The 13,427-nt window shown below is 36.0% G+C and overlaps 1 protein-coding gene across 3 annotated transcripts in view; it reads right to left on the bottom strand.

Annotated features, from left to right (window-relative positions):
• The window catches only part of CERT1 (ceramide transporter 1), a 105,575-nt gene that overhangs the window by 16,810 nt on the left and 75,338 nt on the right, over positions 1 to 13,427 (bottom strand). For 2 of the 3 annotated variants that reach the window (XM_019835677.3, XM_045062205.1), the window contains 3 exons: positions 9,731 to 9,817; positions 7,231 to 7,323; positions 6,625 to 6,702 (listed from right to left, as the gene is read on the bottom strand). In XM_019835677.3, the coding sequence (XP_019691236.3) occupies positions 6,625 to 6,702; positions 7,231 to 7,323; positions 9,731 to 9,817 (258 nt within the window). The remainder of the gene's footprint in view (positions 1 to 6,624; positions 6,703 to 7,230; positions 7,324 to 9,730; positions 9,818 to 13,427) is intronic. The other variant, XM_019835672.3, reaches the window with a different exon arrangement.

Here is a 13,427-nt window from a genome sequence, read left to right on the forward strand (position 1 = left end):
TTTATTGGTAAGATTTCATGTGAGTGCTATTTGCAAACTCTCCTAGTTTGAAACATGTTTTGAAACAGAAGTGAAGTGATAAAAAGATGGTTTCTGAAGGAGCTGCTTTATCCATCTACAGAGACGGTTTCTCTAAGCTCCATTTTCTAACCTTTTACTCATAATTTTGTTTTATATAATAAGTACATTAGAGAAGGCATGAAAAGAGTTGGAAATATGTATATTATACTTCCACTTAATTTATTCCTAAGTTTAACTACTTATTTTACATGAAGTCTACTGTGGTCATTAGGGATACAGACAAGAACCAGGTTTATTTTTTGAAATAAATATATTAATGATTTGGGGGCAAAAATTCCTAAAATTATTAACTCTGAAGGTATAATTTTTCTACACAGAAAGATGTTACCAATATGTTACAGTGACATATACTTTTACTACATAAAGTTTTCTCGATTTCAGAATGCATTTTTGCTACTAAAAGTAGGTATGACTTTTAAGTGTCATTGGTAATAATCATAAAAGTTTTTGATAAAGATTTTATACACAGGTTCTACAATCTATTTTTGTACTAAATGAACACGAACATAACATTTATGTCTTAAAAAATTTTTTTTTAACATTCTATATCTTTACATATTATCTTCCAAACAATGTGAATAGCACTGGGCTACAGACTTGAAAGAAATTGAAAAAATGTAACTAATAGTATATTCTGTAGTTTTAAAAAGGTTCCATTAGAAAACATAACTCCAGGGGCTGCATGGAAAAAATTATGTGCCTCCAAAAATGTGAAATCTGCTCTGAGACAGTAACGAGGACTAATGCACGGTTCCAAATTATGAGGACATACAAAATTTAACTGAATTCCCAAAGAGGAAGGAACAAAGAAAGTTCCAATTAGTAGGCATAAACAAACAACCACCATAGCACTGGCTTGATTCATTTGTCTGTATTACATCGTGATTGGGAAAAATTCTTACCCTTTTTAGATCCAAAGATATTAAAAATCTTTAGATATGAAATATGTACTTTGTAGATGGGAGGGACACTAAGAGTTGAGAACACCTATATTTATTATGAGATTAAAGGCAGAAAAAAATTTCTTCCCAGAAATAAGACCTACTTCAAATAGACTACTTAGGAAAGAAGAATGAAAGGATTTTACTCTGTTAAGAGTTCTACTTAAAAAAAAAATTTAGTACCATGTAAGCTTTTGTTGGAAAGTACACAGGTAACTGTGTTTTTGTTTGGGCGATAATTCTGACAAATTACTTCAAATGTTGGAATAATGTTTTTGTGTTTTGGTCCCCCCAAAACTAGATTCCACAAATATAAATTGACAGCTGGTAACATAAGTTAAAACAATGTACAGTAAGCACATTTAACATTGTCTTTCTAGATAGGTGAAAAAATGGTATTCCTATCCTAGTTACCACTGCATCTATGGAAAAGTGTTCAGTCTTTTGTTCTTATACACTTACTAGACTTAAGAGGGCAAGAAATAAACAAGATGAATTTAGTGCTGTGCTTCTTTCTAGGAGATGAAAGAAATTGAAGTACCCAATTATTGTAGTAACCATCTCTGCAAAGCTTTTATCATCGAATCTTTATCCATATGGCATCTTCCTTGAGGTAACAACACTGAGATTAAGAAGAGAGGTGATACAGGTAAAATCTCACTCTAAAGAATTTCATGTTTACTGTAATGAAATATGAAGTAGTAAATGTTACTACTGGGGCAATGACTCAGGCATTTGTGTCCACACTGACAGTTCCAATCTAACCTAATGATCTGTTTACTGTTTTCAGTTATGACTGCACATCCAAAGTGATTGGAAAACATTAAGTTGGGAGGACAAGGATAAATACAAGCAAAATTTACCATTTTATTAGGCTCAAAATTCGATATACTAGGAAATAATATTAAAAAAATTTTTTTTAATGTTTATTTATTTTTGAGACAGAGAGAGACAGAGCATGAACGGGGGAGGGTCAGAGAGAGAGAGGGAGACACAGAATCTGAAACAGGCTCCAGGCTCTGAGCTGTCAGCACAGAGCCCGATGCGGGGCTCGAACTCACGGACCGCGAGATTGTGACCTGAGCCGAAGTTGGCGGCTTAACCGACTGAGCCACCCAGGTGCCCCTACTATGAAATAATATTACTAGTAACATCTGCCATCACTTTAAAAGACTGGATCAAAATCATTGAAGCAGGTTTCATCTGCTCTAATAGCATTCACTAGTTTTAATTAGATAGTATAATTTCAGGAATCATGCCCTTGATTTTTTTTGGACCTAGAGTCGAAAATGATGAGATGACATACAAAATATCTTCATAGCAAATGAACTATGAAAAATGGAGATGAAACACATTTTAAATAAGAGATGATGGCACTCCAATTCCAGCCTTTTCTTTCACTTCCCATTTGAGACACTCTGTATGCTATTTGAGGAAACTAAATGGATTTTTCTAACATTATCAGTACAGAAATTTTAAAAGAAAACTGCCTTTTGATGACAAAACAAAAACTGCTCTTTGATGTAATGATCAAAACTCTAATGAACAAGACTCTAGAAGGGCTCAAAGACTGCTCCAATCTCTTTCTCTTACCCATGTGGAAGGAATACAACTATGCTTATTGTTACAATCATAGAGGGATTTGTTGGATAGAATGATTTATTAATAACAAATTAACAGTGCACTATTAACGCAAAGGAAAAATGGACAAGGACATAAATTGTCAGTTCAATGAAGAAATGCAAAAGGCCAAGAAACAAAACTTTTAGTCTATCAGACTGGCAAAAAGTAACTGAATTATAATATTCAGTGTCAACATAACAAAAGAAAATTGACCTGGGAGTGTCAATGGTTCCACTTGTTTTAATGAACAGTTTGGCAATAAAAATTAACAAAAAAAACCAACAAAAACTTAGACACGTGTATGGCTTTTGTCCTAACAATTCTACTTCTAGGAATGTATCCTAAGGAAATAACTGGATAAGTGTACAAAGATACACACACACACACACACACACACACACACACACACACACACACACACACAAGGATGGTGTATTTAACAGGATGCTCCTGTAACACTATTTACAATACAGCCAAACTGAAAACAGGCTCAATGTTCAATATTAGATGAGTAGGCAAATCCAGTACGCACATCTGTACAACAGAAAAGGAGATAAAGATCCATATTTACCAGTGAGAAGATGGGCTTAATTATATGTTTAAAAAAAAAAAAAAACACTGGTCACAAAATAGTATGTACTGAATTACTTTGGTAGGAAGACAATTATTAAAGTCTGTGTACTTAATCAATATGTGACTGATTTTCTATATACATGGAAAAAGGATATGCATGAGAATATTAACAGTGATCTAATATTTTAATTTTATTTACTCTATTTTCTAGTTCTGCTAAAATTAACATGTAGTATTATACAATAAACAGGGAGGGGGTTAAATAATTAATTACCACAATAATAAAGTGTCGTTGTGGACATAAAGGGGGGAAAGAGCTTTATACAGAACCGTGGTTGCAATAATGTCCACTAATGATTAACCTGATGTATTGCCCACCTTTTGATATATTTTTTTCCGAATAAAGATTTTTTTAATTTTTGCTTTTTAATTTTTGAGGTGACATCAATAGTTGCTGTGATATGCAAATAAATGTGATCCAAAAGATCAACTTATAAATTCAGGTTCTTTCTACTTTCTGTACAGTGTAAGAACTACTTCTTTCTCCAAATCTGCCAATTAGATAGACTCGTGTGTTGCTACTAATTTCCTAGGAGATTCACATATTTTATTTGAAGTTATTTTCAGGACATCTCTCAGTTCTATGTTTAATTATTCTACTCAATCAGGAGCATGAATATAACTTCATCAAGAACAAAGTAGTCATAAGCCTAGATTTGTACACACACGGCAAAGCCAAATTAATAGTTAAGGGCCAGAGCCCAAATCTGCTAATGACAACAGATACTTTAGCAAGGACCATAAATACTTGAAGACCTCAAAGTCATTATTCTTCAATTTTGCCTCTTTTGGCATATAGAACGGTGGTGTGATAAGGGGGACCTGGGTGTCTCAGTCAGTTAAGCGTCCAGCTCTCGATTTCTGCTCAGGTCCTGATCTCACTCACAGTCCTGAGATCAAGCCCCACATTGGGCTCTGTGCTGGGCGTGGGGCCTGGTTAAGATTCTTTCTCTCCTTTTCTCTCTGCCCCTACCCTGTTTGTGCATGGGAGCATGTGCTTGCTTGCTTGCTTGCTTTCTAAATACATAAATAAGTAAAATGGTACAATAATCAAAAGCTAAAAAAAGATTATAAACAATCACAAGCATCACCTATTAAAAAAATTCCACCAGAAGATCTTTCTCAACTTATATACATGAGTTACACAAAATATAAAGAAGTATGCTACAATGTGGCAAAGTCTTGTAAAAACATGGGCACCTGCGTCTCAGTAATATATTCATCTGTACGTGAAGAATTTCAGCTGTTTTATAGCTCTACAGCTTGGGTCGGAGGTCTGCATTCTGAGGCCTTAATTCTTAGGCACCTATCAGTAGCTTAACACTCATTTATCGCTCTCATTATGTTTTCATTCATAGCTTGTGTATTCCTATATTTTAAGGAAAAATGGTGACTGGTACTGATGAGCTTAGTCTCTTACTCTATTACTTTAATGCAAGGTGGAGCTTAGCAGAATAAACCAAAGCCTCCCAGTATTATCTAGTTTTGTCACGGATTTATTGCAAATATGATATGCCTTTAAAAAGCTTGCACAAATGGATGAACATGATTAAGAAATATTAGAATAAGTTTGGTTCTAGGTGATTTCTGAAGCAGAACTGATACATCTCTCTCTCAAACATGTTCAAGGAGAAAAAGGCTGCAAAAGTCAAAGAATATATTTTGAGTCTTAAACTTAATTTTCCTCTTTCCTGCAGAGTTAAAAACAAATGTCAATTTTATTCATATGTATAAACTAAGAAATCTGTTTTAAATTAGGACTTTTAAAAAACTTTTACTGGAAGGCAATTGACCCTGGAACATCACAGGTTTGAATTGCGCAGGCCCACTTGAATGCAAATTTGTTTCAGTAAATAAAGTACAGGACTGCAAATGTATTTTCTCTTCCCTACAATTTTCTTTTTTTTTTTTAGAAGTTTCACACTTTTCAACGTTTATTTATTTTTGGAACAGAGAGAGACAGAGCATGAACGGGGGAGGGGCAGAGAGAGAGGGAGACACAGAATCTGAAACAGGCTCCAGGCTCTGAGCCATCAGCCCAGAGCCTGACGCGGGGCTCGAACTCACAGACCGCGAGATCGTGACCTGGCTGAAGTCGGACGCTTAACCGACCGCGCCACCCAGGCGCCCCCCTACAATTTTCTTAATAACAAATACAGTATATATGTAACATAAAAGTATATTTTAATCAGCGATTTATGTTCTCCTTAAGGCTTCTGATTAACAGTAGGCTGTGAGTAGTTAAGTTTTTGGGGAGTCAAAAGTTATATGTGGATTTTTGACCGAGGGGAGGTCAGTGCCCCAATCTCAACGTTGTTCAAGGGTCAACTGTACTCTGATAGCAAAAAAAAATAATGTGGAAAATTTTGACTAGTTCAAAGAAATTGTTATTATTATAGTAACAATAGCTAACAAATAGCTATATAATAACTAATAAAAGCTCACACTTATTTAGCATTTACTACAGGCCAGGCTCTAGCCAGATCACAGTCCTAGCTAGATCACAGAAGTGAAGCACAGAAGAGTTAGAAAAATTGTCCAAGATCATGCAACTAACCAGTATTTACACTTGGTCATTCTGACTGGAAAGCGCAGTTTCTTAACATAAGATAACATAATGCAATCCAATAAAACACAATCACCATAAAGATACATAGCTCAATGGCAAAGATACAAGGATTAAAAAAACTTTAAAAAACGAATGCTGATACTAAAAAATATTCCTCTGATAATACTTGGACATTATTATGAGAGTAGAGACAGCAAGCATGTAGTTTCCAGTCTTAAATTCCTAAATCCTTAATGATGTATATGAAAAGGAACATTAATTTATAATATCCAAGGGTAATTTGCATAACAAAAATACAATCTGTTCAATGGAGCTGAGTATAATAATAGTAATGAGACAAATATTATTTAAAAAGACATTTCCCTGTTGAAATATGAGATACTCGAGATTAAAAGGGAGACTATTAAAACCTACTTTTATGCGATAACATACTCTGTAAACCATGTTCATCAAAGTTGTTGAATCCTATCTAAAGAAACTACATGGTATTTAAAAACCAGGTATCTCCTACTTGTTACAATTCAATTTGAAATCTTTCAGGAGTGCCTCCTCCACGGCAAAATTCCAAGCTATTCACAGTACAGGATACAAAGGGCACATGCAAGCCTGATCGAGGAACTATTTAGTAGATAAGGAAGGCCTTTTAAATGCTTATTGTTACCATTTAAAATTCAAAACCAAACAAGTGGCCTAACAGAAAGATATCTAGGAACTGGGAAAGCAGGCTGAAATATAGCACGGAAAGACTCAAGTCCGCTCTATACATTCATACAGTACCTGGGAGCTGAATCTGTGAACATCGTCAGAGGCACTGACGAGATCAATGGAAGACATGGAGGAAGAGCGACTATAGGGCTACCAGAGACAGACAAAGAAAAAACCAAGTAATCAGAACAAAGGCACAACAGAGCATTCAGTACCAACTTCCAAACACAAGATAAAGAAAGAGAGAACAAAGCACCATATGAAACAGGCTCAGCAACAAGTGCTGACTTCATGCACCTATTATGGTTTATGCTCCAAAATCTTTCTAAAAAGAATGCAGTGCTTCCAGTAATACAAGATAATACCACTTAACCCCAAAGAAAAAAAGTGACTTAATATAACTAGTTATGCTTCTGGTTAACTATCAGATTAGCCACTCCTATCCACCCCCATCCCCCCCTTTTCCCTTAAAGAAAAAAGAAAGAACATTATATTCAGAAGATGATTTCTAACCATTTTGGAGGAAAAACATACAAAAATGTATGTTTGGAAGAAAACAAAATACCCAAAAGTCTCATTACCTAAATTCAAGAAGAGAGAAACCTTATACAAGATAGTTCCATCCACACTGAAGAACAATACAATATATAATTTCAGTGAGCTGTGACATTAGCTTACCTTTTGGACAAACCTATGAGTCCCCACAGAAGAAAAGGCATCTCCAGATGGCATGGATGTAGGCCAATGTAATCTGACCTTTTCACTCTGTGACTAAGAAAACATGTAATGTTAGGTGGGAAGGTTTTAAAGTGTACTTTGTAGCTTGAGAATGGATAATATAACCTGGAACTATCAACATTTAATTACTGAACACTTTAGTACTTATAAATACTTGAATCACAAAAATACTCAAAAGATACAAGCCTTGCCAAATCCCGACACTTACTTCATGTATTCTAAATCAGTCTCTTCTTTAAGACACCACAGGTACCACCTTTGACCAGGGATGGGTTCTTTGATTCTGCCCCTGGTCAGACGCTCTAATACCAGCATGGCATTATTTACCATGAATCTTGAATTAACACTGCTGTTAAAGTAATTTTCTTATATTCAAACTCTGGCCAAATTATTCCAATCATTCTACTTCATCAGGGATGTGCAGAGCTATATCATCTGAACCAGGGTCATCGTTTGCTTCAGTTTTGTTCCAAAGACCAGGTCATGGATATCTTATCTCCTTTCCATTAAGGTATCACACCTGTTAAGCTGTCACTTAACCTGCTTCCTCCTCCTGAGCTTGCCTAGTTTCTTCTCACTTAGTCAATATTTACTAAATATAATGTACCAGAGCCTGTGCTGTGTTGTGTGTGTACTCATCTTCTAACTATGCAGAAGACAAGCAGTAATTTCTATTCAGCACTATCTGAACAGAACTAAGATCTCATTTCTTATTCACCACTTTATTAAAAATATCTTTCCTTATATTGGCAAATAACATAGAACAATGTAAACTCAAAAATGTCACTGAAGAATACCTAAGTAGTGGCTGTGCTGTGGAGAGCCCTGTGCAATATCTAATGATCTGAATCTTTGGAACTTCACTTCATGAATTACTGAAGTTTACTACTCTAGAGCATTACCATACTATAATTATCTTCGCGATATCAACATGTCTATTAGGCAAGGAAAATCATGGTCTGTTTAATGACCTATTTTGTAGCGTATCTACCACAGTGTCAACAGACTGAAGTTAAATAGTCCCATGAATATTTTTCTTTTAAAATTTACAAAAGTGTTCATCGATCCTTTTAAACTCCACCTCAACCACTGCATTAGTATCCAGTAGAGTAGCATTTTGGAGCCAGAAGAGAGAATTTGAATCATCTTGTGTAACTCTTTGTTTTACATATTAGAAGACCAAGGCCCAGAGAATTTAAGTGATAAGTTTACAGCTACATAGTTAGTCATTTACAAAACCCAGACTGAAGTTGTCTCGACCTACTCTCCCAGAATAGCACACGACTCTCCCCAAAATAGCACAACTTAGTTTAAAACAAAATCAAAATAAAAAAACACCACGGTGAAGTAAAGCCAAACACAATGATACTCCTTCAGGTTACACTTTAGGCGTACAAATATGGAGCTCATTTAGGACCTGAAAGTTTCCACTCTTATTGAATGCTGCATAATCTCTTTTGAATGAGTGATATACTTTATAAATTAATGTAACAACACCTTTTTATCACTGATTTAGAAAAAAAATAATGAAAAATAAACATGAAAAGAAAATGTCACTCTTGGAGATGATTTACCCTCAGGGAGACAAACCAGTAAATGGGCATAACGGTCATGACTACCCTAGCAATGACAAAGAATGACAAGCCAACTTATCTACGCAAGTTAATTTGTAGTACAACTGATACATTTACGAATTTATTTGCAAGATGCTTAAAGCCCTGTGAAGAGTGACTAAAATTCACCCTTAAGTACCATCTAGTGGTAATATATGGTAACTTCACTACTGCACAACTAAAAGAAGGATCATACTAATCCTGAGACTAGAGTTAAAGGATTTAAGAAATGTTTTCCTTCACTTTCCAAAAAGAGCTGGGTATGTCTGTTGCGAATTTGATAACGATGAAATACTGAGCAAAGTCAAAAGTGAGGAAGCAACTGAAGGTGAAGGTAGTTAAAGCTTTAAAGGAGTTAATAATAAAAATGGAATGGTAGTAATTTAGAAGAAAAAAATACATTCTTGGTCTTCTTCCTTGTGAATTCATATGGTCAGTACTTTGTGGTAAAGAGAAATTCACAGAGACTGTTTTATTCAGATTAAATATATACTTGTTCTAAATAGAAAGATAATAAAAGCTGGATACTTCAAGGGGAACAGGTGGAATATTTCCATTTAATTTCACGTAAATTATTCATGCTTCCTGTAAACAATCAGTGGTCTCCTTTCCATTGCTTAGAAATGAATCAATGAAGGAAGTGACTTGTAAAGATTCTTCTACATCTGTGACTCAGTGAAGACAGTTCATTTTCTGGGTTATTAGGTTCACAATTTTCAAATTTTATTTATATGAAATAACACATCAAGAATGCCTAGTGTTAGAATTTTTGTGTGTGTGCGTGTGTGTGTGTGTGTGTGTGTTAGAATTTTTAAAAACAGATATACCTGTTCTTCTATTTTATCTTGTCTGTCAAGAGCAGCTTCAACAGCATCAAAGAACTCTTCTTCATTAATCAGACTGTTTGGACCTTCCTATTCAAATACACGAGAGGAAAAAAAAAACAGTTGATTAAAGAAAATATAAAACCTTCATAATCCTAGCATTAACTCTACAGGAAAGTTGAAATGTGACTTGACAAATATTTATAAACCAGCTAATATATAAAGTAATATCAAAAGACAAGTAACATATGTTCTGTGCAAAATCATGAGTGTCACAATTAATTCATATACTCAATATTCATATACCCACTGTATACTGACCAACACTGTGTTAGGGTGATAGTTTAGAACAGGGCTGTTGCTGAACTATGCCCTGGAGTTAAATTTAGTTCACTGCCTACTTGTGCATGGCCTCTGAGCTGAGAATTTCATTTTTAAGTGGCTGGAGAAGAAAAAATAGCAACATTTCATGATGTGAGAATTATAATATGGAATTAAAATAATGTTTTGTTGGAATATAATCATGCTCATTCATTTAGGAATTGTCTATGCCTCCTTTCATGCTACAGTGGCAGAGGTGAGTACTTGTGAATGAGTACCTGATAAGAGAAAACATATAAAATCACAGAAAAGTAAGTACAAAGTTACATAAGATCTACTGATAGCCGATAACAAGCACAGACAGGAGTTTTCTGAGGGGCATCTTCCTAAACAAAGACTATTATTTCATGAAGAAAGAAAAACTGAACTGATGCTTGAAAGCCTGGTTAGATGGCAAAGCAGTGGTTCTCAATCAGCTAGGAAACTGCCTTGGGAACTTGTTAAATGGAAAATTCTTAGTCCCCGTACGCAGAAATTACTTTTCAGTGGATCTTGGGTGAAGCCAGGAATATGTATGTTTAATAAGTTCTCCAACCGATTCTCATGCAACTGGAACCTCAGCTGTATCAAATGCACAAAGAATAATAGAAAACAGAAATAAGCACAGTATGTTCCTGCTGACACGAAACAAGTGAGTGGACTGTAAGTGGAACAATAGCTTCATGTTAGGGGAAAAGCTGAGGCTGAAAAGGTAGGCTGGGTTTAAGGTTCCCTAAATTTTTAAATATCCAAAGTAAGACACATGAATAATTGCTGGTCTGGAGTTTTTCCAGTTAGAATGATTACCCTAGGCCATCACTATCCCATTAGAAAGTACCTAACCTAGCAACATGACACCACCTGGGGCCAACGCAAAAAGGGTGGGAGGAACTACAGTGTAATGCTCTTGTCACTTGTCACAGGCATATGAGACATCTTGATTTAATGCACTAGTTTTTTGTTTTGTTTTTTCTAAATTTTTGTAATGTTTATCTATTGTGGACAGAGACAGAGCATGAGCAGGGGAAAGGCAGAGAGAGGAGGAGATACAGAATCCAAAGCAGGCTCCAAGCTGTCAGCACAGAGCCTGACACGGGGCTCGAACTCACAAACTGAGAGATTGTGACCTGAGCCAAAGTCGGACATTCAACCGACCAAGCCACCCAGGCGCTCCGATTTAATGCACTAGTTCTTTTAGAGCTATGAGGCTCCCTCATAACCACGTTAAACACACACACACACACACACACACACACACACACACACACACACACACACACAACTTTTTATTCAGCTACAATATACAAAGAGTGCAAATTTCAATGAATTATCATTAAGTGAACACAGCCATCAAACGACCAGCTGGATCGCCAACAAGAATAGTAACAACACTCCAGAGGCCTCTCTCCTACAGGATTCCCTTTATAAGTCCAAACATTTCCGACATTCAAGTAACAGCAGTGTAACTTTGCTTGATGTAAGAAAAATACGAAATAGCCAAAATCTACTCTGAACTCAAACATATTTCCTAATGCTTTTAAAACCTCTATTGATCATAACCACATCTACACTTGAAAAATTTTAATGCTCATTCAATCTATGCAATCACTTCAGTCTCAGGAGTCTACTAATTGGGAACTATAGTATTAAAAAATTCTACTTTGATAAGTGAAATGGGCAAATAAGACAGGTGCATCTTTCCTTTGATGGCACATGTAAGGGAGAACTACAGTAACTGGAATAAAATTTATTTATTAAAAAAACAACTTAAAAAAACCATTTTAACTCATCATGTTTACCAAGGAAAATAGCTATTTATTGCTAAATCTGTGGGAAACACCACTCTTTAGCTTACTTGCTCCATTAGCAGCACTTCTCATGTTAATGATGATCTTGGAAGAGTTCTCTCTCCTTGGATTCCTAATTTCCCAATTCCTCTCTATCCAAGACTCCTCTTTGGACTCCCTTAAATGTGGGTGTTCCTCAGGGTTCTACCCTTGCTCTCCCCACAGCATTGGCCTCAGTCATGTGATGATTCCTGAAATCCACAGCCTATCTATCCATTTCTCACCCAAGCATTAGATCTTTGTATCTAATAATACCTAAAACCTCCTCTGGTTAATGTCTCAAAATTCGTATGCACCTCCAGTTCTCTTCATTCAATCACCACACTCTTTAATCCTAATTTTAAATATGTAAATTTATCGCTGGTGTCTGTTCCTATTACTGTATCTTAATCTAAGTTATCTTCAATTCTCACCTGCGAGCCTGAAGTCTTGGAAGCTGCCAGTCAATGGCTGTCAACTTCAATCCACTACTCTCACAGCAGGGAGCAAGAATGATTTTTCTAAAATGGTATATCTGAAAACTTTCACTTGCTTAAAACCCATTGCCTGAGGATATATAAGGATTCCTGTAGACCTTGCAAGCCTGGCTTACTACTCCCTCCTCTCAATAGGCTCCACCCTCCGATAAGGTCTTTCAGTTTCCCTGTGAGCAAAATGCTTTTGTTTTTTTTTTTTTTTTAAGTTTTCCTTTTCAGCCCCTACAAGCAAACATTCTTGCTATTCACCTGGTTAGTTTATACTCAGACTACTCATTCATTTTTTTTTAAAATATAATTTACTGTCAAATTGGTTAACATATAGGGTGTACAGTGTGCTCTTGGTTTTGGGGGTAGATTCTCATGATTCATCGCTTACATACAACATCCAGTGCTCATCCCAACAAGTGCTCTCCTCAGTGCCCATCACCCATTTTCCCCTCTTCCCCACACCCCCATCAACCCTCAGTTTGTTCTCTGTATTTAAGAATTTCTTATGGTTTGCCTCCCTCCCTCTCTGTTTGTATCTATTTTTTCCCCTTCCCTTCCCCCATCGTCTTCTGTTAAGTTTCTCAAGTTCCACATATGAGTGAAAACATATGAGATGTGTCTTTCTCTGAATGACTTATTTCACTTAGCATAATACCCTCCAGTTCCGTCTCATTCTTTTTTTTTCCTTTTTTTTTAATGTTTATTTATTGTTGAAAGACAGAACACGAGCAGTGGAGGGCCAGAGAGAGAAGGACACAGAATCTGAAGCAGGCTCCAGGCTCTGAGCTGTCAGCACAGAGCCTGACGTGGGGCATGAACCCATGAGCTGTGAGATCAGGACCTGAGTGGAATTTGGATGCTCAAGCGACTGAACCACCCAGGTGCCCCTAGTTCCGTCTCATTCTTAAGATTTCAGCTAAGATGCTGGGAAGCCACCCTGACTCAAAAACCTCTCGGTGCTAACAGTGTTAAACTCACCTGTTAAATAGCCTGTTTTCCCATTAGGTACTCGGGCAGGATCCTGTA

This window comes from Felis catus, chromosome A1 (assembly GCF_018350175.1).
Source record: "Felis catus isolate Fca126 chromosome A1, F.catus_Fca126_mat1.0, whole genome shotgun sequence".
NCBI classification, from domain to species: domain Eukaryota; kingdom Metazoa; phylum Chordata; class Mammalia; order Carnivora; family Felidae; genus Felis; species Felis catus.